This window comes from Artibeus jamaicensis, unplaced genomic scaffold (assembly GCF_021234435.1).
Source record: "Artibeus jamaicensis isolate MK-2021 breed Jamaican fruit bat unplaced genomic scaffold, CSHL_Jam_final contig_1016, whole genome shotgun sequence".
NCBI classification, from domain to species: Eukaryota; Metazoa; Chordata; class Mammalia; order Chiroptera; family Phyllostomidae; genus Artibeus; species Artibeus jamaicensis.
The window spans coordinates 405,529-432,532 of NW_026521195.1; the positions used below are offsets into that span (position 1 = coordinate 405,529).

A 27,004-nucleotide genomic window follows, 5' to 3' on the forward strand; every position below is an offset into this window, starting at 1 on the left:
TCAATGGTCCTACAACACTGGTTATCCTCAAAAAGTAAAGTAACACAAGGAGATTGGAACCACACTCGCAGTTTTTATTAGTAAAATCCATTCACTTCTGACCAGCAAGTACAAACCAGATATTCAGCTCCTACAAGAGCTGTAAGTCTAGGGATGAGAACACCAGCGTTCTGGACCCGAGGTCGTGACCATCGGCACCAGGTCCTCTAGCTGGGGTCCCCCGGGCTGCCGTGGACCCGGAATCTGTATAAACATGTGTACTTCGGGTGTCCCCAGTTGCTGAGGATTTTAAGTTTCACGCAGAATAAGGGTTCAGAAACTTCATGCTGGAAATAAAGAAAAGATACCATGAATGGCTTATCAAGAAATCCACGCCAGAGAATCCTAAGGAATGCTGATGTGCGGGGACTCTTTCCCACCTTCATAAGTGGAATCAAACCCGCTCTAATGGAGGAGAAGGGAGCCCCAGGAAGGAGCAAGGTCCTAAGAGGATAAATGCAAGGTGAGGAAGATGACATGGTGGCCTGGACCCCTCCTGCTCCATGGCCACCGTCACACCCTGCAGGGCTGTCTGTTGGCCACCATGGGGTGGGAGGCAGAGACAAGGGTAGTCAGTCAGACACAAGTGTCCACAGGCACGTTTGTGTCTCACACAGTGTTTTCTCCCCATTGGCCAAGCCGAGTCCTAACCCCCCTGCTTTCATGGGGTACAAGGTGCCTTCTACCTCCCGTTACTTCCCGTGGCTGATGAGAAACAATGACAGTTCGTTTCACACGCCTCAGTGCCCTTCAGGAGGGTCACATGTGAGTGCTGGGTACTTTTCCCCATTGTGTTAGGGTGGGAGGTTTACCTGTCTTATCTGGTGTTAAATATTTATTTGCTCTTTCTCTGAGTTCCTCTGTGCCTCTAACCACGTCACACAAACTGTCACCCACCCCCTTATGAGGAAGGTGAGACAGCGACTGTGGACCCTGATAGCATTGAGGGAACCCAACAGGTAAGATGAGGACCGAGAAGGTGGACATACAGGTCCGGCCCCAATGACGCCCCTGCAGTGTGACAAAAGCATGAGCATGTGATTCTGGAACATAACGGTATCACACTCCAGCACAGCACATGACATGTTAGGTGACATGTTCAAATGAAAACCATAAATCATTACACCCATTTTATTACCCAACCAACCGCACTGAAGGAGGCCTTATTTCTGCTGGATCCTGTATCTACATATATTTTAAAGTGATAGCAAATGTGGAAGAATGAGGCTTAGAAACTGCTTTTTTATTTGCCTGACTTTTGTCTTCACATGCAGGTAGGCACTCAGAGCTAAGAACGGAGGTTCAGGTTGGCCTTGCCTCCCTCATTTTTGTCACCACTGAGCAGCCTGCGGCCCCAGCACAGCCCTCTCGGGGACAGAGCCACGCCCACCCTCACCAGGGCTCTCCTTACCTGCAGCTCAAACGTTTGCACAGTGGCTCTGGTTTTGTTGTACACAAACCGACCTAGGAAAACCTCTTCTCCTTCACACTGTGTCAAGATGCCCTGCGGAGGAAGTAGCAGGTGAGGAGGGTGTGAGGAGTGTGTTCTCCAGTAGAAGAACTGGAGGCAGGTGTGTGTTCAGGTAGCAACAGTTCTCTAGGCATCTTGGGGTCCCACCAGGGCACAGCGCTGTGCTAGGTGCCAGCATCCCTCGAAACCCCAAGGTGTCACGCTTGGGATCCACAGCCATTTCGGGAAACAGGCAGGCCGAGCTCCCATGGTTAACAGTGTAACCAAAGCTGAGAGTGAGGTGGGCCGCGTAGCCTCGCCCTGAACCTGCGGCCCATGGACCCAGCACTTCCCTCCCAGGGGCAGGTCCGAGGGAAGTGAAGGCCAGCATCTGCTCTGTGACTTGTGTGGACATGCGCGGCAGCTTTGTGCATATCAGCCAGCAACGTGGAAACAACTCGAGGTCCATCAAAGGGTGAACAGATGGATAAAATGTGGTATATCCACACAATGAAGTATTTTCAGCCATTTAAAAAAACAAAACATTGACACATATCATATAACATGAATGAACCTTGAAAACACGATGCCAAGTTAAAGAAGCCATTCACAAAGGACCACACATGCGATTGCATTCACAGGAAGCTTCCAGAAGGCCAGTCTATAGAGACTCAGAGTACTGGTGGCTGCCTGGGGCTGGGGGAGGATGAATGAGAGGTGGCAGCTAACAGGTGCAGGGTTTCTTTGAGGAGTGATAAAATATGCTGAAATTGAGTCGGTGGCGATGGACACGCAGCTCTGTGAGTATACTAGGAGCCACAAAAGCGCACATTTTAAATGGGTGAGTCACGTGACGTGTGAATTATGTGCCAGTGACAACATCAGACCCAAACACACTAGAGGACAGGAAAACCGTGAAGGGGAGCTCATCCCCATTCTGCCTCCCGAGACTGTCGGTAGACAGGAGCCAAAACTGAGAAGTTAAGAAAATAATAAAAGCAACATGAAGGCAAAAACCCAAATAATTATTTTCAGCTAAACCTGTGGCAAGTGGAAATTTCCGGAGTCAAAACCAGAGGCTGAAGAGGTGGGACGAGCAACAACCGTGTTTCATCATGTGTGGAAATGTCCAATGTTTTCATGGTGCGTGAATGACGCTGATTAAAGTAAACTTAAGTAGTAGGAACCATCTGACCCCACCCTCTCACTTTGCAGATGACAACGCAGAGTCCCGGAAATAAGTGACTTCCTCACAGATGAGACCCCAGCTCCGAACTCTGGTCAACTCCCTTCTCCCACAATCCACTCTGAACAGATATCAGAGAGCTTCTTACATGGACAGAAAACTCCTTGGGGGCACTGGAGATGCTACCCGAGGGGGACACCTTCTCGGAGATGTGTTCCATGGTGACAGCAGTTGGGATGATGTCCCCGGCGAGCTTGATTAGGACATGACCCTGGGATCCTGGGAAGGCCCAGCACTTTCCGGGGTGGACATCTGGCTGCAAGGACAGCAGAGTTTACGTCTTATCTGACTGTACAAATCCACCCCCACAACACTGGCCAGCTGATCACCACTGACCCCAGGTCTCCCGTATGCCCACAATACGAGCCCTGAGCAGGGTGTGGACCAAACAGGGGACCTCAGACACCACACGTGTAGTGTTGGTTGTCCCCCCAGCTCACGCTGTGTGGTGTCTCTTAAAGCCCTCTGTCATGTGAGTATCTTTTCTTTCATTGTTCCCACGAGGCTCCCGGGAGACAGTTAGTTGGTGTAAATAGTGATGTGGTGCTGGTGGTGCTCACTGTGACAGTGATGGAGGTGGTGGTAGTGGTGATGATGGTGGTGGTGGTGATGGTGGTGACAGTGGTGGTGACGGTGGTAATGATGGTGGTGGTGATAGAGGTGGTGGAAGTGGTGGTGACGATGGTGGTGTTGGTGCTGGTGCTGGTGTTAAGGGGGAGATATGATATACCATTTTCTAGATCCGGACTAGTCTCTGGACTGAAGTTTGCTGGTCTCCCCCAAAGGTGTTGCTAAATTACAAACGGGCTCAGGTGTGCAGGCTCTGGTAAGAGCAGCTCCACCACCTGTGGATGCCTAGTACCTACTGGGTGGCAGTGAAACATTCGTGGAAACCTTGTTTGGAAAACGTCTCCTGTTATTAGCGACTGTCTAGGCGCATGCTGGCCGCAACAGCATGTAGCTCAGCATGGGCACTTGGGGGCATGACCCTTCCACAAGCAAGTTTGGGGGGACTGAACTCGTGGGCGGAAGGGAGGGTGTGGACTGTACATGTCTTATCAGAGAAGTGAATGCTCTAGTTTACTGACCCTAAAACAATACATTAATGATTAAGTAATCAGAGTTTACCGGCCAGAGATTTAGAAATAATTCCTGTCGTCTGATGACTGATGTCCGAGGAGGCAGGTCGAGGCTCTGTGACGAGTTCAGAGGTGCCTCCACATTGGACATTAGCATGTTCGTGGTGAAAAACCATGTACAAAACCCTGACATTAGGAAGGCGGCTCCCGCCCGGCCTTCACCTGGAGGACGACGTCCGGAGGCATCTGGTAGTTGAGGAGCCCGACGCCGCGCCAGGACAGCTTGGCCTTATCGCTCTTGTAACTCTCTGAGGTCCCGGCTTCAACGATGGAGGCTCCTAAAATGACAGTTTTAAAATAAAAAGCTCCAGAACCCTAGATGCCTCATTTCGATGTCAGCAGTGTTGTTGGAAAACAACGGGGCAAACTATAAACAAGGTAATGCTCATGCTCAGGAGTTGGTAGACAGAGTTGAATTTCCGGCCCTTCGCCGTGAGGTCCGCCCCTTTGAGAAAGCCTGGTGTCCTCTATGCGGTTTGGCGACCTCTCTGAAGCTGCCGTGACAAGCAGACGCTGCCTTCGGAAGCCCCGACCCCGAGGTGGCAGTGCAATGCGGGCTGTGTTTGGTGCCCAGAGACCCATTTGAACAGCTCATGGGACCGAGGGCACTTTGGGTCGGGCCGGGCCAGCTCACGCAAAAACAACAGTGTCCCAAAGGCACTAACAAGTCATGTTCGTAAGAGCGGTTCTGCCGACTCATGGGCTTCGACTGTAATCGGAGACAGAAAACACACCCATCAAATAGCATCCTCTCTGGTTACTTCACCGTAGAAACAGTACAGAGAAACTAAAATAGGAAGAAGAGCAAGAATATATAAACACAGACAACTAAGGCAGGGGAGGGGGAATGCGGGAAAAAGTAAAGAAAAAAAAATAAACTACATAATCAATAAAATACTAAAAAAAAAAAAGAAACAGACTGTGTTTGTACATACGAAGTAGAGCAAGTGCACGTCGTTTCCTCCAATTTTGTCCGGGCGCCGCTGCACAGCGTGAGCACTGCACGTGCCTGGCCCTGATAGGCTTTCTGAGACAGCCCAGTTCAAACAGTGACGGCGCCCAGGGCTGCCAGCTGGGCTGGTGAAAATTCCAGTCAGTGAAATTTAAACTTCGGACAGTGATTTTTCAGTACTAGTGTGTCTCATGCAATATATGGAATATATTTACACGAAAAAAGTTATACGCTGTTTGTCTGAAATTCAAAGAGATGGGGGTCCTGCATCCTCTCTGGCTACTGGGTGTGCCTTGTTTTTCGGGGGGGGTGGTGGTGGTGGTGCACTGTCTTCTGCTCAGCCCGTCATCGCCGTTCCCACCCAGCCGGGGGCCAGACAGGCTTGAAGCTCCTCACTTAGGTCTCTGGCCCGTTCAGAGTCTGTTCCTGTGACGTGTGAGTCATGAGTCGGATTGGCTTTCGCACTTGAGTGTCGGACTCCTCCAGCCCCATGGACCTGGCTCGCCTCCTTTGTCAACAGCTCGCTCCCTCCCAGCAGGGCTGCTGCCCCTCTCTCCGGGCTTCCAGTCCCGTCCCTTCGACCTCACCAGCGCCGCGCCGTCCTTGTTCCTGTCGTATCACAGGAGGCCCCAACATCGGGCTGTGCTGCTCCAGCTTCGCTCTTTCCTTGCCAACCTGCTCGGCTGCTCTACTTCCTCTGCCGTCCCACGTCACATACACTTTAGATACGGGGGTGTCCGGCCTTTCGGCGTCTCTGGGCCACACTGGAAGAAGGCGAGTTGTCTCGGGCCACACGTTAAATACCTTGGGACATGTAATCACACACGCAAAAAATCACATAATGTTTTAAGTAAGTGTAGGATTTGGTGTTGGGCCGCACTCACAGCCATGGGTCGGACACCCCCGCAGCAGCCTGGAGACTCCTGAGAGCAGCCCTGCTGGGACTCTGCGTGGACTGGGAGGGGCCAGTAGGCCAGCGAGAGAGTCCGTCCCAGACCCTGCGCAGCCCTGAGCTCGCTGCATCTGCACCCTCGCCACCGTCTTCCTTCCTTCCCTCACTGCTGTCTGTTCCAAGCACGCGGGCCCGGCGAGATGCACGTCGGGTTTGTGACTGAGCACTCCATTCCCACCGCTGTTGTGAATAGTGCCATTTCTAAATTTTCTTTTTCTAGTGTTTTATTACTAGTATCTAAAAACCATACATTTAACTTATTAACCTCGCAGATTAGTTCTAGTGGATTTTTGGGTGATTTTCTGGTAAATCACCGTGTTGTCTATGAACAGAGGGCTTTTGGTTTCTTCTTTCCAACACGCTCGTTTCTTTCCTCTCCTCTTGACAGCCTCAGGGGGGCAGTAGAGGTCTCGGGTTTGAGACCCATCTACCTGTCCAGTGTTTGTGGCTACAAATTCCACTGTAAGAGCAGCTGCATGCCGTAAATTTCAACATTTTATGTTTTCATGTTCATTTACTTTTAAAATATTTTCTCCCTTCTGTTTTAACTTCTTTGACCCACCTGTAATTTAGAAGTGTATCGCTTAATTTCCAATGACTTGGGGACTTTCCAGATATGTTTGTTATTGATTTCTAGTTTATATTTCCATTCCCCTCAGAGACATCTTTTGTGTGATTGCAGTTGTCTTAAAGTTACTCTTGCTTCATGGCCTGGAATGTGATGTCCTCACAAAGGTCCCGAGGGCACTTACCAAAAGGTGTCTGCTGAGGAGCGCGCTATTCTATGAATGCCCATTACACCGAACCTCTGCCAGCATTGTTTAGATCTCCCATATGCCAGCTGATTTTCTGTCATTTTTGTTAGTCATCATCAGTCACTGTGGTGTATAAAATATGCAGGATTATGGTGTTTCCGATGACGAGCTAATTGCAGCCTCCTGATATTGCTGGGGAGGCAGTTCCCAGCTTTCTCCGCAGCCCCATCTGAAGCATCCATGAAGTGGCTTGTACCAACCCAGACAATTGACTACAACTGTTTTATTCTCCTTTGCTGCCTAGAGAAGTTCACTTTCCTCCATCTCAAATGACCAGAGAAATTGGCTTCCCAAACAGAGGCACTGAGGAATGCACAGGACAGAGAGACCCCCCGGAGGCATTTCTCTACTCACCTGCCGACTTAAGCGCATAGTCAGCCATCTGCACTTGGTCTTCTCTCAGCTTCTTAAGTACATAATTTACCAAGTTTGACATTTCCTGTGCAAATTTAAAAAAGAGCTTTCTGTTAGCAGTCCCCACCCACTGCTGAGGTTCCCATCATTCACACCGTGGATCTGGGCCTCCAGCTCCCCGACCTGCAAACCAGGAGGAAGGAGGTCTACCCGGTAGTACTCGGAGCACAGGTCGGCCCTGTGAGGGCAGCTGGGCCGGGTCCCCTCACTCCCCCAAAGTCACAGAGCAAGGCCCGACCTCAAGCCCTAATGACCAGCTGCTGTGGTCAGTACTCAGTGAGATGGTCAAATGGATACTTTGACACTCAATGACACTTTGGTGTGACCTGCTGGGTCCCCCCTCTTCCCTGGTGTCTCTGCTTGCTAATGAAGACTAGAATGGTCAATGGCCGCTTGGGAATTGAGGCAGTTCACGTGAAGTACGTGATTGCTGGTGTTAGGCAGCCATTCCTTTGAATTAATACTGGTTTGTGAAGGATGCTCTGATGCTACAAAAGCAGGTATCCTGCAGGTCACACCAGGGACACCGTGGGACCCGAGGGTGGGAGGGGGCCAGGCTCAGAGCCCTGTGCCTTTAACTCTTTGTGCGTAGCCCTTCAGAGAATGCCACTCCCGAGTGACCTGTGGCTGGTTTGTTTACTGGAGAATGAACCAGAGTTATCGATTTATTTGGGTGGGAGTCAGTCATGTTGCCATACAGCCTTCTCAGGACCAAGCCTCGAGGGCCCAGGGACAAGCTCTAGGGGAGGGAAGCCCCAACGGCGTGGACGTGCAGAGGCAGGGGTGCGGTCAGCCCTCGACTCCTCTGCTCAGGGAAGAGGTGGGACCTGTCACCGAGGGGAACTCCCACCAGGCCCCGGCCCCGCTTTACCTTGTCCAGATCCTCCGAGTGGCCCTGGGCCCTGGGGGCGTCTCCCTCGGCTGCCCAGCTGTAATTGTGCAGACCAGCCTGCGTGTCTCTAAGCAACACCGTCAGCACATCTATTTTTTCTGTTAAGAGTAGAATTTCACGCAGGTTGTTTTCCAAAGCCTGGCTTTCCTTCCTATGAATAGAAAGCCCAAGTGTGAAGGGAGGAAGAGGCAGGTTTCTGGCATCTGCCCTCACAGGGCTTGGGAGGCTGCAAGGAGGAGAAGGAAGCCCAAGCGTGAGGGGAGCCCAGGACAGGCCAGTGGGTCGGGCATGGTTTTTCAGCACAGGCACAAAGCAGGGACATCCCAGGGCCTCTGTCCCTAGGGGTCTAAGGGCTTGGGTGGGGTGTGCTCCAAGCAGATGAGTGGGGCTCAGCTGGGGCCCCTGGGAGCTCCGCCGCCCCGAGCAGAGGCTGGGTGATTGCCCACTCTCGCCCCTTCTGGTCGGCGCACCTTGTGTTGAATTCGGAAGAAGCCAATTTTCAGTCTGAGCCTCCAGGGCCTGTGGACCAGCCCTGGGGAGGGGTGGTGGAGGGCGCGGCCTCAGGGAGGGGAGACCGGACTGCAGGGGAATGGGCTCCACTCCCCCTGCCATCTGACAACAGCTGGGGTGGCAAACCACAGGTGCGTTCGCACGTTTGGAAGGGGTGAGATGAGGGCTCCCCTAGTGCATTTTCAACTTATAAAACAACAGGTTCCCAGGGTGAAAAGGACAGAAACTTTGGGGAAACAAACACACTTCAGGTGTGTCTGACCACTTGCGTTCTACGAATAGTGGCAACACGGACACCGTGCATGTGACTTTGTGACCCTGTGCTGCTGGACTGGGACACGCACTTTGGGAAGGTGCGGGTGGCTGCACCCTCCTCCAGGGCAGGGGCGAGCTCGGAGGAGTCACCTGCTGGCCCGTCTTCCTTGTCTAGGTTGTTTCCGTTGTTTGGGTCATAAATGATACAGAAACCACCTCCCGTTGCGTGTTTTCCCAGACAGCTTCCATAGGGAAGCAGAGAGGACTCCGTTTTCCAGTTTTGCACAGACCTTTCAGGACTTGGGACCATGACCGAAGGACCCATGGTCAGAGACCCCCCGCTCACCTGAGCCGTTCCAGGTGCTCCCTTGGCATCCGGAGTCGGGCCTGGAAGAAAGCACCGCTGTGAACCCTGCTTATTCCCAGGAGACTCGTTTCTCTCAGACATCCTCGTTCCCCCTGGACAGGCCTGATGGGGGCACGCACGGGGTCCTCTGAGACACCTGCCTCAGTGGTCACACAGCCACTGAGGCAGTGCACCCCATGACAGTAAACCTGGGTGCTCAGCAATGAGCAGCGAGCGGCTCGGGCAGGCGGGCCGGGCTCCGCAAAGCTTGGGTGCGCATTGCAGGCCACACGGCGTCCCTGATCGGTGCTGGTCCAGCCCTTCACCTACAAAGGCAGCCAGTGCCCCTGTCAAAGGCACCTCTGAGGGTGAGAGGAAAGGCGTGTTTGGCTTGCTCGCTATCACCTCCGGTCAGGGCTGGCACACCCGGGGTCCGGGGCAGAGGTAAGCAGTTTCACGTCACTAAGAGTCTGCATAAAAGGACCACCTGAAAATGAACTATTCTCTCTTTATCCCTTTTGGAGATTATCCTAAGTGAAAAATCAAGGATAGGTAAAAAGATTTAGCAACAAGGATGCTTATGTTTACAACATTGACAAATTGCAAACAACTCCATGCTGTGGAAGTATTTCTTGAATATATTATTTATCACATTATCAGTCAGCCACAAAATGCTGTCATAAAATACTATCTGAAGACAAGGGGACATGTTTAAAACCACTGTTAGTCGACTGAAAACCAGCCCCAAGCAGCTCACTACATGGAGCTCGGCACCCGAGAAGAGGCCCGTGGAGCAAGTGTCTCGGGGGCTGCCCATGGGCTCTGCTCAACGGCACAGTCAGTGGGCCTGCCAGACAGTGGGCTGCCCGGAGCAGATCCCAATGCTCACGGAGAGGCCTGGCTGCGGACTCTGGCCCCAACATCATTCGGGTCAGATCTCTGTGTGCATGACACACAGGACATTCCTGGCAGACATGCCTGGTCGCACGTGATGTTTAAAATGAGCGACGCGGGAAATGATGGCACGGGGCGTCACCTGGTAGCCGTGGAGCCTGGAGACTCGCTCTGCAATCCCCTTGAAAAACCCTCGGGGTTTCCGAGAAAGTTCTCTGTCTTTAAGCCACGCGCGGTGTGCAAATCCTGTCAGAGGAAAGATCACCTCTGATTAGAGAGAAGAGGAAGCGTTACAAGACAGTTATGTGCATTAACAGGGACTTCCCCAAGCACAGAGGACGGGGGACCCTTAGACAGATGCGAGACCCTCGGCTGGCAGCGTCGGGTGCTCAGAAACTGAGCCCTCCCCTGAAATACCCACCAGCTACCAAAGGGACAGGGTCTACCTCTCGGAGATTCAGAGTCTCCAGCACCTGGAGGCCTGAGAGGAAGGGCCGACTCTCTTTGGTAAGAGGGCAATGCACCCGCCTGCGCCCTGCCATCCCCCAGCCTGATGGCGGCAGCGGCTGTGGGGACGGTGGTCTGCACCCCTGGGGCATTTGCTGGTGCCCGCGGCTCCTAGAGCTTGTCCTCCAACTGCGACTGCAAGTCAGAGCCGGTGCAGAGGCCAACCTTGCTTTATCCTACTCCCTGGGCTGGAAGGGCTTTTCGGGAGGCCATGACATCTGTTGAAAGGTTTGTCATAAACTGGCTATGACCACCTGGGCAAGGGACAGTGACTGGGACACATGGCAGACAGACACAGAGGTGTGGAGGGAGAGGGCAGAGCAGACGGTCTCCCGTGGGAGTGAGGATGGGAAAGATCCCAGAGCGCCCCGGGCGAGCCCAGTGGGCAGAGCCGGAGCCCTGTGCCACTGGGCGCAGGTTTAGGCTGCGTGGTGCCCAGCAGCCTAGACTGGGAGAGTGGTGTCTCTCTCTCTGTCTCTCTCTCCATCATTGGTTGAAAAGACTGTCCACCCCCATTGAATGGTCTTGGCACCTGTGCCCTGCACGCCATCCTCTGTAGAGACGCAAAGCAGATGGGTGGGTGCGGGGGCCGGGGATAGGGGAGCTGGGGAGTGAGGGCAGGTGGCGAAATTGTTTCGAATTGGAGGTGCCGGCTGCACCGTGCTGCAAACTCTCTAAATGCCACTGGGTGTTCGGTTGTTTCATTCACGGCGGTTGATTTCTGATCATGCAGATTTTGCCTCAATAAAGACAAAGGGACGGGAGTGTCGTGTGTCTCCCCTAAAAGCAATTCCACGCCTGTGTGTCTCAAGGGGACCCGGCACACTTGTGGGCCAGGTGCCAAGTTCATAGCGGGGACAGTCTGCCTGCATTCGGGAATTGGGCTCCAGTCTTAGGAGATGTTTGAGGGATACAAGGTGGAGGCCCAGATGGGGGTTCTGAGCACGGGTGGGTGGATCTGCTCCCTCCGAGCCCCTGTCCCCATGCCAAGGGAGGTGGGGACAGGGCAGAGGGGGCTGGGACCACGTCATCAGTCTGGAGAACCCCCTGGGAAACCGGTTACAGAGCAGTTCTGAGATGGGGGCAGAGCAGCGAAGTGGGGTGGCCAGCAGAGGGCAATGGCCAAGGTCATCAGAGGTGGGGACAAGCCATTGGAAGCAGCAAAGCCACGGGGCAAAATGTGCAGCTGTCAGCAGAAACTGGTGGAAGGAGGACGGAGCCCGGCAGGTGTGGCCCAGGGTCCAGGTGTGGCCCAGGGTCCAGGAGTCCGGGGGCAGTCACAGCGAGCAGCACCTGGGTGCCTCCGAACTATCAAGTGGCACTTCCTGGCAGTACCAGGTCGAAACCTGCATTTCCATGGGCAGTCTCTCCTCACAATGTCTGTACGTCACAGACCAGTTCTCCATGTCGAGGGTGGGGTGGGGTGGGGGGGACGTGTGTTACCAGTGCACAGCATATTCACGGCCACTTTGTCCAGAAACCTGTGATGAGTGAGTCATGGGTTGTCAAAACCCCCAAGTTCAGTCACCCACACCCAGAAGAGGCCAGTCCTCTGTGTTTGCAATACAACTTTGTCTTAGCTTCAGAACAACTTCTGTGTCTTTAAACTCTGACTCTGAGAGGGGAAACCGTGCTCGATACAGTGTCAATTCAGAAGCTCGTGTTACTGTTACAACCAGAAATAAAAGACGGAGGAAAGAAGCTTTGGGATCATGCAGCCCATTGGCAAATGCGACGTTGTGGTGGCCTGGTGCCCTCTCCTCACTGCGGAGAGGTCAGGGAGGGGCTGTCAGGGTCATTCCTGAGGATGACTTACCTGTCAGCAGAATCGTCAGCACAAACACACCGAGAACAACCCTCCAAGACAGGGCCACCCTGGGGGGAGGGAAGACAAGGAAGGAATTTGGCATCATGTCAACCTCTCCTGTGAACCATCCCAAGCAAGTCAGCACAGGTGCTCACTGGGGCTGGCTCTGTCTACTAACTGGGCTCCGCCCCCGCCATCTTCGACCTGGAGGGAGGGTGCTGCAGCCCTGGCAGCCCAGGAGCCTGCTCCTGATGGGCCAAGAAAGCCTTCCCATTGGCCCAGGGCCAGGCTGTGTTCTGCAAAACCCCACCCACCCAGGCCCACCCTGGGGGGGTTCCGTCTCCTGGGGAGCTGGTTTGCTGCCTGTGGGTGGCGACTTGCCCCATATGCTACTGTGGGGGACACTCTCCTCGGACAGTAACTTTGTGGTACCCCTTTTATTCTCCGGGCAGCTTCTGGCAGGCGCTTCCCTGCACCCCGTGGATTGGTTATTTTGTTCTTTGCAGCATTTGCTTTCTTAGAAGGCAGCAGGGGGGCAGGCACAGGGGCTGGAGTGGTGGGTCCTCAGGCTGCCCAGGGGCACAGGGCCTCCTGCTGCCTCCTCCCAGGTGATGCCACACCTGTGCTACTGAGATGAGCCACAGTTGTTGGCTCCGGCTGTGTCCCCTCAGCCCTGTGTGGTCAAGTCCCACCCAGGGACGTGGGAAAGGCCAGCGTGCACTTGGAGCTTTTCGTGGTGCCCCCCCATCCCACGCACACTGCGGCCCATGGAGACCCGCACTGGTGGTGAGAAGGCAGTGCCTGTGAGCTGCGGGTTCCAGCGGTCCCCTCACAGCCGCCAAGGGTCAGGCTTTCATTCTTAAACTCATTTTTCAAGGACAGTTGACATTCTGTGTTATTCTGTATTAGTTTCAGACACAGGGCAAAGTGCTCAGGAAACCACGCTCTTCACAGTGCGGTCCCCCACGGCTTCACACACCCACCCAGCCCCATGCCAGTGACCTCCACGCTGGGCACTGTACCCCCTGCGCTGGGACCCACGTCTGTGTGGCTGTTCTGTGACTGTGTCACCTCCTCCACTGGCCCCGCCCCCTCCCCCGCAGATAGCCGTCAGCCCGAGTCTGTGTCTGTGTCTGCGAGGTCCCTTTACCCTGGTCATTGGGCCCCATGTGGAAGTGGGGTCGTGGGGCTTGTCTTGGTGGTGGGCCAAGTGGAACAAGCCCACCAGAGAAAGACAAGAGGGCACTCATTCAAACGGTGGCCTCTCCTCCCAGTCCCTGTCCCAGCCCCAGTGGTGGGTTCGAGCCACTCTGACATGGGAAGATGGTGGCCACAGAGTTTTGTGACCAAGGGAAGCCTCCAGAGCAAATGCCCGGAAATGGTCTCTGAGAAGGAGAGACGTTCTGACCAGGCTGCTCCGTCGGGTTTGACCAGGTCGGGCGGAGCACATGCTGCGAAGTCTCACACCTGCTGGCGACCGGGTTCTCTCGCCCCCAGAGCAGAGCTGGGACACTCGAGCTCCTGCCAGGTTCCCCCGTCGGGCCCCGGACACACGGGGCGCCCTGCCGCGGCTCTGGCCTTCCACTCATGCCCTGGCGACAGACGGTGACAGGTGGCTGAGAGGAGGGACCGTCCCGCTGGTCCTCTGTCTTTACCTCATGGGAACACGTCGTGGGACGGGCTGGTTCTTTGCCTTCTGGCCTCTTGGTGCCTCTTCATCGAGGGGATGCGGGAGTCAGCCAGTCCCCAGGCGCGTGGTTCCTCTGTGGCATCGACCTCCTGTGTCACATCACCCCTCTGTGATGCGTTACCCCTCTGTGACGTGTCGCAGTGGCCGTGTCAAGGGTGTGCTGGCCACCTCTGCACCCAGGGTTCCCGTCCGGGCCACATCACCGGAGGTGTCAGCGCTACATAACACCTCCCAAACGTGCCCGACCCCTCTGCGTACAGAGCAGTCCCCATGTGGGTCTTTTAAAAAATAAAATGTCACAGACACAATGGGAGGCCCCAAAAGAGCAGTCCCCAAGCCCAGCTCCTCGCCTTTCCTTCCCACCCACAGCTACAACCTGAAAATTGTCATCACCATTTATTTTTGACATTTTACCGAATGATCCATGTCTGTAAGTGATGCCACATGGGGTTTGTGTTTAAACTTGTCTGTCTGGGGACGTGTGGACGCCAGCCCATTTGCTCGGCCTGTGCGAGGTGTCCTGTGATGCAGATGTGACTGTCACTGCCTGTCCACACGCAGGTGCACCCCGGGTGGGCCTGGGTTCCCGCGGCACCGGCGGGGCAGCGCCTGTCCCTGTACACGTCCGGTACACACCGGGCATGAGGCGTGGACCGAGCTCAAGCGTGCTCACTTCAGGGGGAAGTGCCCGTGGGACAGTCACTTCTCTCACGGCCCCAACTATACAGGTGGGCGAAAGTAGGCTTACAGAAGTTTGCACAGAAAATAATGCCGTGATTCACAAACAACAATACAAAAATGAACTGGGCTGTTGCATGTGCTCACAACTGTGCGCCGGCTTGCGCTCCACCCTGTACACTTGTCTATTTATGTAAAATATGTTTATGTACATTTATCTGTACATGTGCCTGTATTCACCTCTTTACATTGTTTAAAGTAAAGCGCACCTTACTATGAATCATGTTCTGCATCGTGTTTTTTCCCTTTAAAAATATGTCTTGGGCCCTGGCCAGGCGGCTCAGCGGGTTGGAGGAGTGTGGTCCCGTACACCAGAAGGCTGCGGGTTCAGTCCCTGCTCAGGGCGTGTATGAGAGGCACCTGTGTCATTTCTCTTTTGCTTGAAGATTTCTTTTCTTCAAATAATGTTATTTAAAAATGTATTTATGTGTTGTGCACTTATTTTAAAGCTTTTTAAAACTACTTGTTGAACAATAAAACCCGTCTGGAGATTTATTGTTAATAAAATCAGGCATTTTCTTACCATCGAAAGCAGGCATTTCCTGGCGAGTCACGGTCTTCTGCGTGTGTCCTGGCCTCCCCGTGGCCTAGCGTTTCAGATGGCAGGGCTGATTCTGTGGGGAACAGGGGGCTTCCCGCGCCCATGCCCACCCCTGCCCCTTCGTAAGGCCTGGCTCCCCATGGCTCCAGGCTTCTCAAGGTGTCTGCAGAAGGTGCTGATGCGGCCCTAAGGAAATCCTGGTCCCCCTGCCCCTACAGAGGTGGAATCTTATTTCCCCGATGATGCTGAACACCCAAACTGCCACCTAATTATTGAAACGCATCAGTGTTTGTCAAAAGGTTGGAGTGTGGCCTTCAGTCGTTTTAGATGAGCGTCAAACAGAAACCACCACATTTGGAAGGAAGACCCTCGGGTTTGTGGAAGCCTGGTCTGCAGAGTATGGTGGACAATCAAGAGGGGAGCAGGGGGCCCCTGGGTGGGGGGCAGCCCCTTAGCGGTGGGGGCTGGAATGCACAAAAGGGGAGCAAAGCAGCACGTGAGGTGTTTCCTGGGGTGACGTGAACCAGTCAGCAACAGGGTAAAGTAGAGAGACCAGGCTGGCAGGAAGGGCGAGGGCTTTGAAAACTCAAAATTTACTCACGTACATGTTTTTCTTTTCTCAAAATAGTCATGAACAGGAGATGGTTACATAATATATAAGATACCTATAAAATATCTATGTATAGCCCTGGCTGATGTGGCTCAGTGGACTGAGTGCCTGCCTGCGAACCAAAGGGTTTCTGGTTTGATACCCAGTCAGGGCACATGCCTGGGTCGTGGGCCAGGTCTCCAGCAGGGGGCGCATGACAGGCAACCACACAATAATGCTTCTCTTTCTCTCTCCCTCCCTTTCCATTCTAAAAATAAATAAATTCTTTGAAGAAGAAAAAGGTATCCATGTACAATAATAAGTTATGCATGAATTATATATAAATATTTCTATATTACATAGGAATATAAGATATTTCTATTTATAAGGTATATATTTTATCCAAACACCTACAAATAAAAATGAAAAAAATGTGGAGTGTGAGATCACCCATGAGGAGGCGTAGGACACTCCTGAGCCCTGAGAGCCTGATGCGACACAAAGTACAGAAAATAAGGACATTGAACTATTGTCACTCTAAATAGATGGCCCAGATATTTACATCTCAAATTTACATCTGCAAACACTTGTAGTTTCAATCACACCCCAAGAGTCAAAATTTTCTTCTAAGAAAAGTTCACTCTCCATTATTACTCAAATCTTGGCTTTGATGAATGAGGGGAGTCACCACCGTGGGCAAGTTCCGGGCTCTTCCACTGAACCAGTTCTTCAGAAACAGAAAAAGATGCTCTCTAGTCATGTGGCTCTAGTGGCTGTGATCAGCTACTTTCAAAGACAACCTTTTCTTGGTGGCACACCAATCCCCCACCCCCCCATCCTGGTGGACAGTGCTGTGGGTTATGCAAAAGAAAGCTCTGTCACTCTGGGTGATGGTGGCCAAAGTAGCTCTGCCTGCAGCAGGACAAACAGCTGACGTTGCCATGTGATGTCTTGACTGCCTGCACGAGGGGCGAGTCAGAGATCCTGAAGACCATCTCAATTCTCCTGGAGAGCTGAATAGACCCCAGAGCGAGGGCTAGTCCACCCCCCAGGGGCCAACTTGCTTCTGCATGTTGCCTGTTTTCCGAAAGACCTCCAAGGCCTCCCTTCTGTTGCCCAACGACCACCATTGCAATGTGTTGATTTAAAAGCATGTTTTTTCAACAAGAAAAGACCAAAGCTCCTTCCAGTTGCCCCAGTCCCTGGACCGGGATCTCTCCAATGCCTCTGTGCCGTGACTCACCTTGTCTGGCCCTCACCAGGTCAGCGCTGGGTCCTCGCTCAGTGGCCAGGGAGGCATGGAGCTCCCTGAGTGACAGAACTGACCAGGCTGTTGCATCCGGGTGGCATCAAGCAGCACTGGGCAGAGACGACGTCCAATTTGGGGAGCAGGTTCCATGCCACAAACCCCTAGCCGCAGAGACTCCAGATACAGCCTGGCCAAAAGTCTGCACCGAAGCCCAGGTGGGGACCCTGAGCACTGATCTGGAGAAACGGGGCCACAGGCTTTTTTCTAAAGTGTATGTTTTTTTAAATCCTCACCCCAGGATATATTTATTGCTTTTAGAGAGAGAGGACCAGAGAAAGACGGGGAAACATTGATTGGTTGTCTCCCTTTCACACCTGGACAGGATGGAAGCTACAACCCAGGGATGCACCCTGAGGGAGGGGGATTGAATCCGCCACCTTTTGTTGTACCTGGCGACACTCCAACTGAGCCACCTGGCCATGGGACAAAGGCTTTTTACAAGTGTCTCAACTCACTTACTAGAAATAATCTTGAAAAAGCAAGATGCCAGAAGGAACATTTATAAGCTAATTTTACCAGTGAGAGACACGCGGCAGAAATGTCTGTTTGCTGAGTTTTCCCAGGTACTCATTTATGCTTCCTTTTTTTAAAATACATTAAATAAACGGGAGTTTTTCCAGACTGCTTTGGAGAAATTCGAGGTGGCGGGACAGATGGGGGACACCAAGACTCCACCAGGTCGCGGGCAGTTGACTAGTAGAGCCCGCGCTCCGCCCCTGGCTCCGATTGGTCTGCTGCGACCCCACAGGCTTCCCTGATTGGCTGCTGCGCTCTAGCCGCGCCCGCCGGTTGGCCACCCGGCGGTTGCCCAGGCGACGAAAGTTGTTGTGGTTCGGCGCTGCGCTGGGAGTTCCGGATTGGCCCCGGAGCCCACAGGTGCAGACTTTGGCCTCTGGCGCAGCGGGAGGCACCCAAGGAGACCTTCGCCGGCGAGCCGGTGAGTGGGACCGGCGGCCAGGGGGTGTGGGCGAGGAGGGGGCCACCTGTCACCCGGGATGAGGGACCTCAGGACCAGTTATCCTCCGCGGTGTACCCGCGAGGCCCGGTCCATCTGTGTTTCCAGGGCGGTCGTGGCCGTGCTTGTAAACACCGTGTATTGTGCACCTGCTGTATACCCCCATCAGTGTGTGTCCCGGCTGTAAACCGGTTTGGACGTGCCTGCCCTTCCTCAGTGATGACACGCCTGACTGACTCCCTGTCAGGTGGAGGCAGAACGACGGACAGAGCAGTGGCGCCAACGACTTGGTCCCTGCAGCTCAGCCCCGGCGTGCTTCCCTGCTTACCCGGCTCGCTGTGACCCCGGCCCAGCGCGTCTCCAGCATGAGGAACCCTAGCAAGGAGCTACAGGGCACTGCCAGCCGCCATGCTCCCTGCGGTGAGTGACTGGCCAGAGCAGCAGCCAGCTCCTGCTGTTGGACAGCTCTGCACCCTTCATCCCGGGTGCCAGGGGAAAGAACTCGTGGCACTCCCTCAAAGAGAGGGGCCCCAGTGTCAAAGCAAGGCTTAAAGGGAAATATGGGGGCTGGGGCCGGTTAGTGTCTTTTCCCTTCTCTCTATTTTAGAAAATGAAAACCAAGCTACTACAGCTGCCTCAGTTGTTGGGGGCCATGGCATCTGAAAGTTTCCCTGTTGCAGCCTCACTCCATGGCTGTCACAGCTCCTTCCCTAAATGGTGACTGTGTTCTCCCTTCTTCAGATGCATGTGGTGTCTGTCACTGATTGATTGCCTCCTCCTGCTCCCACCAGGTGCACTAGGCCCCCACTGTAAGTGCCTGGACACGGAGACCAGGTTCTGCGTAGGTTGCTGTGGCTTCTCACTCAGCAGGATTTGAGGCTGGGCAGCAGGGTGGGAGGAAGGCCTGGGGCCGTGGGCTGTTCTTGTCTCTGTTTCGGCCGCACCCATTCTGGGATGGGCTGGTGAAAGGAGGCAGAGGCGGGATCCGGGAGCTGGTGGGGAGAGATGAGGTGGGGCTGGCAGGCCCTCTGTGGCCCTTGGGCAGTCTCTCCAAAGTGGAGGGCAGTGTAGTCCTCACGGGATCTAAAGTGCGTCCGGCCTGGAGCTCTGTCAGCACTGTTGGGGACATGGTGGGGAGGTAGGGGGACAGGAAGTGTGGCAGTTTCCCCTTCTCTGCTGTGAGTTCTCAGCCTGTGTGTGACCCCTCCACACTCAGTGAGCAGCCTCCTCTGTAGGGTGGAGCGCTGTCCTAAGCACTGTTATACATGAACATTCAACCTCCAAACGGCGCGGCAAGGTACCATGAACCTGGTTTACAGATGAGGAAACCGAGGCACAGAGTTGGAGGACGAGGCCAGAGGTGGCACCCCTCGCAAGGCTCCTCTGCCCAGGCTGTAACCCCTAGTCATTGAGAGAGGGCTGGCTGGGGTCCTGGGGGCCCCTGTGGTGTGTGGCCTGCCCAGGCTGCTCTGCGCTTAGAGACCAGGGAGCTGCCAGGGGCGGGGCCTCAGGCTGTCCTCTCAGCTGTCCCCTGATTGCTACAGAGTCCGTGATCTGGGCCATGCAAGTGCTAATACTCTTTGAGCGACAGAAACTACAAGACAGTTCTTATCCCCTTTGACTCTGTGTGTGTGTGTGGGGGGGGTGGTGACAGTGGCTCCTACCAATTGGGGCCCTGGCCCTCTGAAGTCCTCTGCATGTGGATACAAATGGCAGATCAGAGGTTCCCAGTGATGAAAGGGAAGAAGACACACAGCATTCTCTGTGGATTAATTAGTCACCAAAACACAGAGAGGAAAACAGGGCTGGGAGGGAAAGCCTTCCCTCTAAGGGAGAGGCTGTTTGCTGAATATGAGCACAGTGTGAAGCTGCTGAACTCTTCCTTCTTAATGGGATTCTCTGTGAGCTTCCACACAATTCCTCACCCTCTTTCTGGTGGGCTTCCCCCACTTCCTTTTCAAAATGATACTGTTGGTTCAGCTAATGACTGTCCTTCAGACACTTAAGAGATTGGCTGTGTTAAACATTCACTTGTAGGCAGTGGACCCAGCTTTAGTTCGAAGTGGAAGTTGGATGTCTACACTTTGGGTTTAGGGGACGATTGCTTCATGTTCGTGGGGTCCCTGTGCGCTTGTGTAAATCGATCGACATGGTGTGATTTTTCTGTGTGCCTCTGTATCAGGCAGGGTTCTGTCGAGCAACAGAATCAACAGGCGGTGGGGGTACATGGGGGGGGAGAGAGGCTGGTTCTAAGGAGCGGGTTCACACAGTAGTGAAGCAGGCAGGGCCCAAACCCATAGGGTGGACCAGCAGCCTGGGCCCAGGGCAGAGCTGGTGCTATAACCCTGGGTCTGGGGCTGGCCTGGGGGAGCCCCGTCTTTTCTCCTAAGTCCGCCACATTGTGGGGGGTGAGCTGCTTTGCTCCCAGGCCCATGACTCAAGGGTCCACATCATCTACAGAGCACCTTAGGCATGGGTGTCCTGGGCGGTGTCTCCTGTCCCGCGTCCCCTGGACAATGAGGCTCTCTGGCATAGGCATCTTCCAGGCCCTGGACTAAACCAACCTGAACTTCACTATAAAAACTTGACCTGGGCCCCTCCCTTCCTAGACTGGTATTACCACCTGCCCGTGCGGCGGTCTGAGAAGGCTGTGGACGCCCCTCCTATGTCCCAGATTCCTGGTCTCAGTGCATTTCGGGAGCCACCCAGCGGGCACATGCTGGGGATGCGGAGGTACTGGGTCAAAGAGACGGACTCGGAGTACGTGAAGCTGGCCAAGCAAGGTGGCCGACCTGGTAAGTGCCCCGGTGCCCAGGGTCTCTGTGGGGACGGCGACAGGGCCCTTTGTCCTGTGAAAGTATCAGTGTAGAAAGTGGGGTTTTCTCCCAGGGCCCTGGAAAGGAGGTCCGTGGACGCGCTGGGTGTGTGCGCCTCTCAGGAGTGCGCACCGTTTGTGAGCAGTTGGGCTGCACAGGCTGAATCCACAGAACCGTCCCCAGAGGGCTGCTCTCCCCAGTGACGCTGTTGCTGGGACTCACCCTGAGTGAGTCGAGTTCCAGTGGCAGACTCTTGGGAAGCCGCTCACGGGCAGGGTCCGTTGCTGTGGTTCCGTGGCCCCACTGGCCAGCCTGTGTGGCGTGGAGCCCCGGGGTTCTCTCTCATTGCCCTGGTCCCACGAGTTCCCGGGTTTTACATGACATGCACTGTAGGAGAGCTTCAGCAGCAATGCTGATGAGCTTTGCCTGTGGTGAGACAGTACTGCCTGGTTTCGTGCATTGAAATTGCTGATTAGGTCAGGCCCGTCCAAAATATCCCCCCCACTGGCCCTAGTCTCAGGTGGCACTGAGAGATGCTAACCCCATTTTTTCTGGCTGCATCAACCCCGAGATGGCTGTCATGGGAATGAGAGTCAGAATGAGACCATGAGGGCTGCAGTGCTAGTGCATCCGGACAGACCGTGGGACCCAGCCCCCGCCCAGTCTGAGAGCTCGCCTCCCTGCTCCGGCTGGCAGTGAAAGGACCACAAGGGGGCAGCTGGCAAATGGGATGAAGATCTGAGATTAGACCCAGGAATGTGTCAGTGCTGATTCCCAGCAATGACAGCGACAATGCTAATGGGGGACAGACCTGAGACAGGGAGGGCGGTAGAGAGAGAGGGAGGTGGAGGTGGAGACAGTGGGGTCAGGGACAGCCCCGCGGTGGCAGAGTAGCACAGGCAGACTGGCCCAGGTGGCAAGGGTGGCAGGGGGGCAGCTGAGAGGGCGGGCAGCCTGGAGCAGTGAACCAGAATGTGGGTGGGTGCTGGCCTGCACAGATGGCAGCTCAGGACCAGGGTGGGGTGGGGGTGTCCCCCCTCAGCAGGTGTTCATGCTGATTCCTGTGGCCCCGGAGCCCAGAGGCAGCCCCAGGAGACATCACAGTGTCCTTTGTAAAGGGTGGTCTGCCTGCTAGTCACGCGGTGGGCCCAGGTGGGCGAGACCGCTCATGGTGCCTCTTTTTGGTTTTGAGACCTGCTGATGCACTTGGCCCCGGGGATGGCGTCGGGCACCGGGACCAGGAAGGCCTCCCCAGTGACGTACTCCTTGCCAGACTGGTACATACACCACAACAAGCCGCCCACGGCTGGCCAGAGGCAGTGAGTAGCTGAGGTGCCGCCCTGTTGTCCACCTGCACAGGAATGAAGACTTGAATCCATTTGTTAAAGCGCCTGCAACTTCGGGCTTGGCCTCTGGATTCTGGGAAGCAGGCCTTGGGGAAGGGTGGTGTGTTCCCTCACAGGACCTGGAGGGGGCGCTGCAGGTGGGGAGAGGAGGAGAAAGGGTGGCCTTTGTTGCCTGAAGGCAGGCAAGGCAAATGGGGTGGGGGCTGGAGGGAGGAGGCAAGACAGAGAGGGGGAGGGGGAGGTGTCAGGCAGAGGGGGAGATCAGGAAGCCCCGCAGCAGCTGAATGCAGGTCTCCCCTGGGTCCTCAGGGGGCTTGCTGCCTATGTGCCCGATTACATGGTCCATGAAGAGTTTAACCCCAGTTTGGCCAACAGCAGTTACGAGTCTAGGAGGGGGCCGTTCGACTTTGACATGAAGACCGTGTGGCAGAGAGAGGCTGAGGAACTCGAAACAAAGAAGAAAAAGGTAACCGGTGCCCTGATAGGTGGTGTGGTGGCCCAGTGCATGTGGCCCCCGGGGCAGTGTGGTGGTGCTAGTGGTGGTGTGTCTGTAGTTGTGCGTGGCATCAGCTTGGGTTCTGCCTCAATCTTTGGTGACCAGGGTCAGATTCAGTCACAAGAGTCCCCCTCTTTAGAAGTCAGGGGTGCTCCTGGCCTGGCCACCATCCCTGGGATGCCAGGGCCTTGGCATCCTTCTTACCTGGGCGACAATCCCTGAGGCTGCCATCAAGCTGGGCAGGCAGTGGCATGAGCATTGGTGTCCACTGGCTTCACTTGGGTGGACGAAGACCATCTGGTCACAGCCCATGCACATTCACCTTCATAAGAAGCCACCCATGTGTCCACAGTGGCCGCCCCATCGTGATCCAGGCCCCCCTCCCCAGAATGCAGGGCAGTCTGGTGCTCCACACCCGTACGCCCTTGACCTTGTCTGGGTTTGCGCTGTGGTTTAAATGCACATTTCCTGGGACTAACAAGGCCTTGGACATCTTTCTGTGTGCTTTCCCCCCAAAATATCTTCCTCTGGGAAGCACCTGCCCCCATCTTCTGCCCACTGTTAAATCAAGGCTGTTCTCTTTGCACTGGGACCGGAGAGCTCTCTGTGTGTTCTGGAGACGGCCTGCCATGACAGGAGCCTTGCCTGTCCTCTCCCCCCACCCGTGGCCAGTCTTTCCCTTCTCTTAACAGCGTCTTGGGAGGGACAGAAGTTCTGACTTTGGAGAAAGTCTGACTTGTCCATTTCTTTATTTACAGCTCCACTTTTGACTTTACCTTGAGATCTCAACCTCACCCCCAGCTGCAGACTCGTCCCTATGACTGTGACTGTGACTGTGACTGATAGTTTCGCAGCTGCCCCCACCCCTCACTGCTCCAGCACCCGTCCCTCTGCTCAGCAAGGCCCAGCTTTCACTTTGGGAGTCACCTTCCTCAAAACACCTGCCACCTGCCACTCATTCTGGTTCTGAAGACCAGCCCCATCCTCTTGGTCCTCGGCTGCCCTCTGTATGGGGCATCCTGGCCGCCCCTCTGATCCCACCTCCACTCTCCACCTGGCCCTTCGTTTCCCCTCCCCTCCTTGTCACCTTCGTGCACATCCCCTCTAGCCACATGGTCCCCTCCCCTCTTTTCTCGGCTGTGCCCCCTGGATTTCTCAGGCAGGATCGGGGTTTGTGCCAGGGTAGAGTGGACAGGGGAGCAGACCACCTCTCTTCCAGTGGCTGGACGGCATGTGAGCCTGCCTCCCAGGATGACTAAGAGAAGGCCTCTCATCCCATGTCCACTTTGGTTCCCACCTGATGGCTTGAGCCCAGCCAGGGGCCGCCCCTCCAAGTGTGGCACCCCATCCTCTTGGAGCCCCTGGCAGGCCCGGTCCCCCTCAGTGTCTCACACAGTAAGCTGTTCCTTGTTTTCTCCCCGAGTTGGTGCATCTTTGCTCGAGCACAGCAGTGCCGAGAATTGCTGGAGGTCTGTCATGGGGGTGCGGGACAGGGAACTGCCACACTGCTGGGCAGTGGTGTGGCGGCCATGCTGCTTGCTGTCCTGTGTGTGTGACTTCTGCTGCCAGCTGCGAGCTGCCATCTCCCTTGGCACCCAAGAGGATGAGTGCTTTGCACTGACCTAGGGTGTCTGTGTTTCTTCTTTCAGTTGAGGCTCCCAGCCATTAACTCCAAGAATCCCAGCAAAGCAGGGACCCCGCTGGGCCCCAAAGACCCGGCAAGAAGTAGACTCTCCTTCCCTCCCATGTAAGTGCTCAGGGCCACACTGACTGCTGTCGGGTTTGGTGGGGTGTGGCCTTTGGTCCTAGGGACCACAGTGACTGAGAGACAACCACATGCTGTGCTCAGGTTGGCTTCTGCCGGTGTGCTGGGCACTGTGATGCTGACGTCACAACATCCCACAGCCTGCCCCAGTCTGTGGCCTGCTGTTGCCTTTCCCCCCGAAGGAGCTGTCTGTCTACTTTTCCCAGTTTGTGCTGGAACAGATGTGGCTGATTGTCTGATTCTCTGGGGAAATGGGGTGGGGGGGGGAAGAGAGAGAGATCTCTGTGCTGTAAGAAACAACGAGCCTCTAGTTTATAGTCAGCATGCTTGCCAAGAACCCTCTAGAGTATGGTTAACCTTGGTACTTAAGCTTGTTGTTAATTTTTCTCCTTTTGAGGCCTGGGCCAAAACTCAGTTCACCCACAAACTTTTCCAAACTCATCAGCAATGGGTATAAGGACGAGTGGTTACAGCAGCGCGCCGAGGCAGACGAGAGCCCCCCACAGACATCCAGGGCGTCCCCGACATCTCAGCCCTCGAAGGACCTTGAGGGGCAAGACTCTGAGCAGCTCCCAGACACAGAGGTTCTGGAAGGCTCTGTGGAGGCTGAAGGTGAGGTGCACCCTGCCCTGGGGTGCCCTGGGGCCTCTGGCCCTTGCGGTGGCGGCCAGTTTCTCTCATCTGATTGTGTGGCTCCTCATATGTCCAGTCTAAGAACCTTGTCCGAAACCTACAGCGGCACCAAGTGACAGATGCACAGCGGTGACGTCTGTTTTGCTTTTTTATCTCTTTATTCAGGTGAATGGCAAACGTAATTTCTATGGTCTCACATTTCTCTTTATTTGCCAAAAACAATGATACTTCATTTGGTATACCAAGCAAATAACATAGCAAATAATATCAACTGCAGTCTCCCACTCCCTCAGTTTCTGACCAGCGTCACTTGACCCCATAAGCTAAGCAGCAGGTCCCTTTGGGGAACCTTCCTCAACAGCCCTCGTTCTCCGAAAATAACTCACAGTTCAAACTTGAAATTCCTCCCCTACCTGTGCTGCTTACACATTGTCCTTCAACTTTGAGTAGTTCAGAAGTTTTCCTGTAATTAGATGTTCAAAGACCATGTCGTTTTGTTTTTGACGGTCACAGTGCCGGGGAGAATCGGTCCCGTTTTTGGCCGCACCCATCCCCAGGCCTGGCAACCGGGTGCTTTCTGTCTGCAGCCCCAGGGGTTGCTGACCGAGTGCCTGGAAGCCACCTGCATTCACTCTGGAGGCTTCCAGACCTGGTTAGGGCGGTGGGAGGCTGACCGTCTCCTCTGCCCCACGGCCTCCCGTGGCCGTTGGTGCAGGGGGCGTGGCAGGCCCTTCCCCACCCAGCTCCACGCTGGGGCGGCTGGACCCCTGCTGCCGAAAGTGGGGTTTTCTCTTATTTAAAACAGATGGCCACATTTCTTAACTTCTAAACAAAGTCTTCCCCCATCTCATCCCTTTCGGCTCACGCCCGCGCTCTGCCTTGCAGGTGCCACAGCCTCTCGGTCCTCGACGACACCCGCAGAGCTCCAGTGACCTAAACGCAGCCGCCCGTGGGCCCGGATCCCACGGCTGATGGCGGCCCGACGGCGCCGTGGCTGTATTTGTTCGTGAATATAGATTCTTATGAAATACTCTGTCTTAAAGCAGGTTTGATGTCACCGTGGCGTAGATGGGCCAAGGCTTGGGTCTTGCTTCTTGCATGTTTCCCGGACGTTAAATCAGTGGCCTCTGGGGTGCTGTGCCCCGCTGCCCCAGGGTGTCGCCCTGGATGTCACGGCATCCTCCCTGCCCCAGCTGACGCCGCCCCCTGAATGTGCATCGCTGGTGGGAACGCTCTTGTAGAGGTCTGTTCTCCGGGCTTCAACTAGGGCCAACTCACAGCCTGTCCCGCGATGTGGCCCTGCAATCGCACAGAAATTATTTTTCTGTCAAAAAAAAAAATCAGTTCCAGAATATTGTGACTTAGTTTATATGAGGAAAAAGATTAATTAGCTCTTGAAGTTTTAAATATTTAGTGTAAAGCCATTGGAGCATTTGCTAGTTTTAAATTTTTGCTAATTTTTTATAAACCAAAATCCATAATATGAGAAATTTATTATATTTTTATTTTACTTAAAGTAAAAATATGTTCAATTTTAATAATTCTTTAATAAGACTACATTTTCTTTGATGAATTTTGTTACTGTTTTTAGGTAATCAGCATTACGATGTAGTTTTATATTTTGTACATTAAATTCATTAGTAAAATAATAATATTCTGATGGAAATTGCCAGAAAGCCAACTAAGGTCACGGGTGGTTCAGCTTCTTTTCCAGAGTAAACTTATGCCCTCGCTCCCCTGAAGCTTAGAAACTTTAAATCGGTTTTTCAGATGAGAGACTCGAGTGGGCCCACAAGTCTGTTCTGTTCCACCAAACAGAGGCCCCCGTGGGGACTGGGTGTGACGAAAGCCAGTGTGACTGGCTGGCTGCACAGGCTGAATAAAGAGAAGGTTGCTTTGGCGCAGGCA

At 54.4% G+C, this 27,004-nt stretch overlaps 2 protein-coding genes across 8 annotated transcripts; one reads left to right on the forward strand and one right to left on the reverse strand.

Moving 5' to 3' along the window:
- Positions 1 to 206: 206 nt before the first annotated feature.
- On the reverse strand, positions 207 to 18,407 carry SUN3 (Sad1 and UNC84 domain containing 3). Its single transcript, XM_053661268.1, has 11 exons — positions 18,369 to 18,407; positions 17,761 to 18,068; positions 12,228 to 12,286; positions 10,047 to 10,150; positions 9,011 to 9,051; positions 7,879 to 8,050; positions 6,948 to 7,032; positions 4,037 to 4,152; positions 2,824 to 2,991; positions 1,451 to 1,543; positions 207 to 326 (listed from the first exon to the last, which is right to left on the reverse strand). The coding sequence occupies exons 1-11, from the start codon at positions 18,405 to 18,407 to the stop codon at positions 207 to 209; spliced, it is 1,305 nt and encodes a 434-aa protein (XP_053517243.1).
- CUNH7orf57 (chromosome unknown C7orf57 homolog) lies at positions 17,925 to 27,004 on the forward strand. Of its 7 annotated transcripts, none has more exons than XM_053660837.1 (9): positions 17,925 to 18,022; positions 18,288 to 18,460; positions 18,782 to 18,849; positions 20,650 to 20,835; positions 22,049 to 22,175; positions 22,512 to 22,668; positions 24,348 to 24,445; positions 24,861 to 25,075; positions 25,982 to 27,004. In XM_053660837.1, the coding sequence occupies exons 3-9, from the start codon at positions 18,786 to 18,788 to the stop codon at positions 26,026 to 26,028; spliced, it is 894 nt and encodes a 297-aa protein (XP_053516812.1). In that variant the 5' UTR covers positions 17,925 to 18,022; positions 18,288 to 18,460; positions 18,782 to 18,785; the 3' UTR covers positions 26,029 to 27,004. The 7 variants fall into 7 exon arrangements, with proteins under 7 accessions (XP_053516812.1, XP_037011964.2, XP_053516845.1 ...); XM_053660870.1 differs by having other exon boundaries at positions 17,936 to 18,022; positions 18,258 to 18,460; XM_053660909.1 differs by having other exon boundaries at positions 17,962 to 18,022; positions 18,210 to 18,460.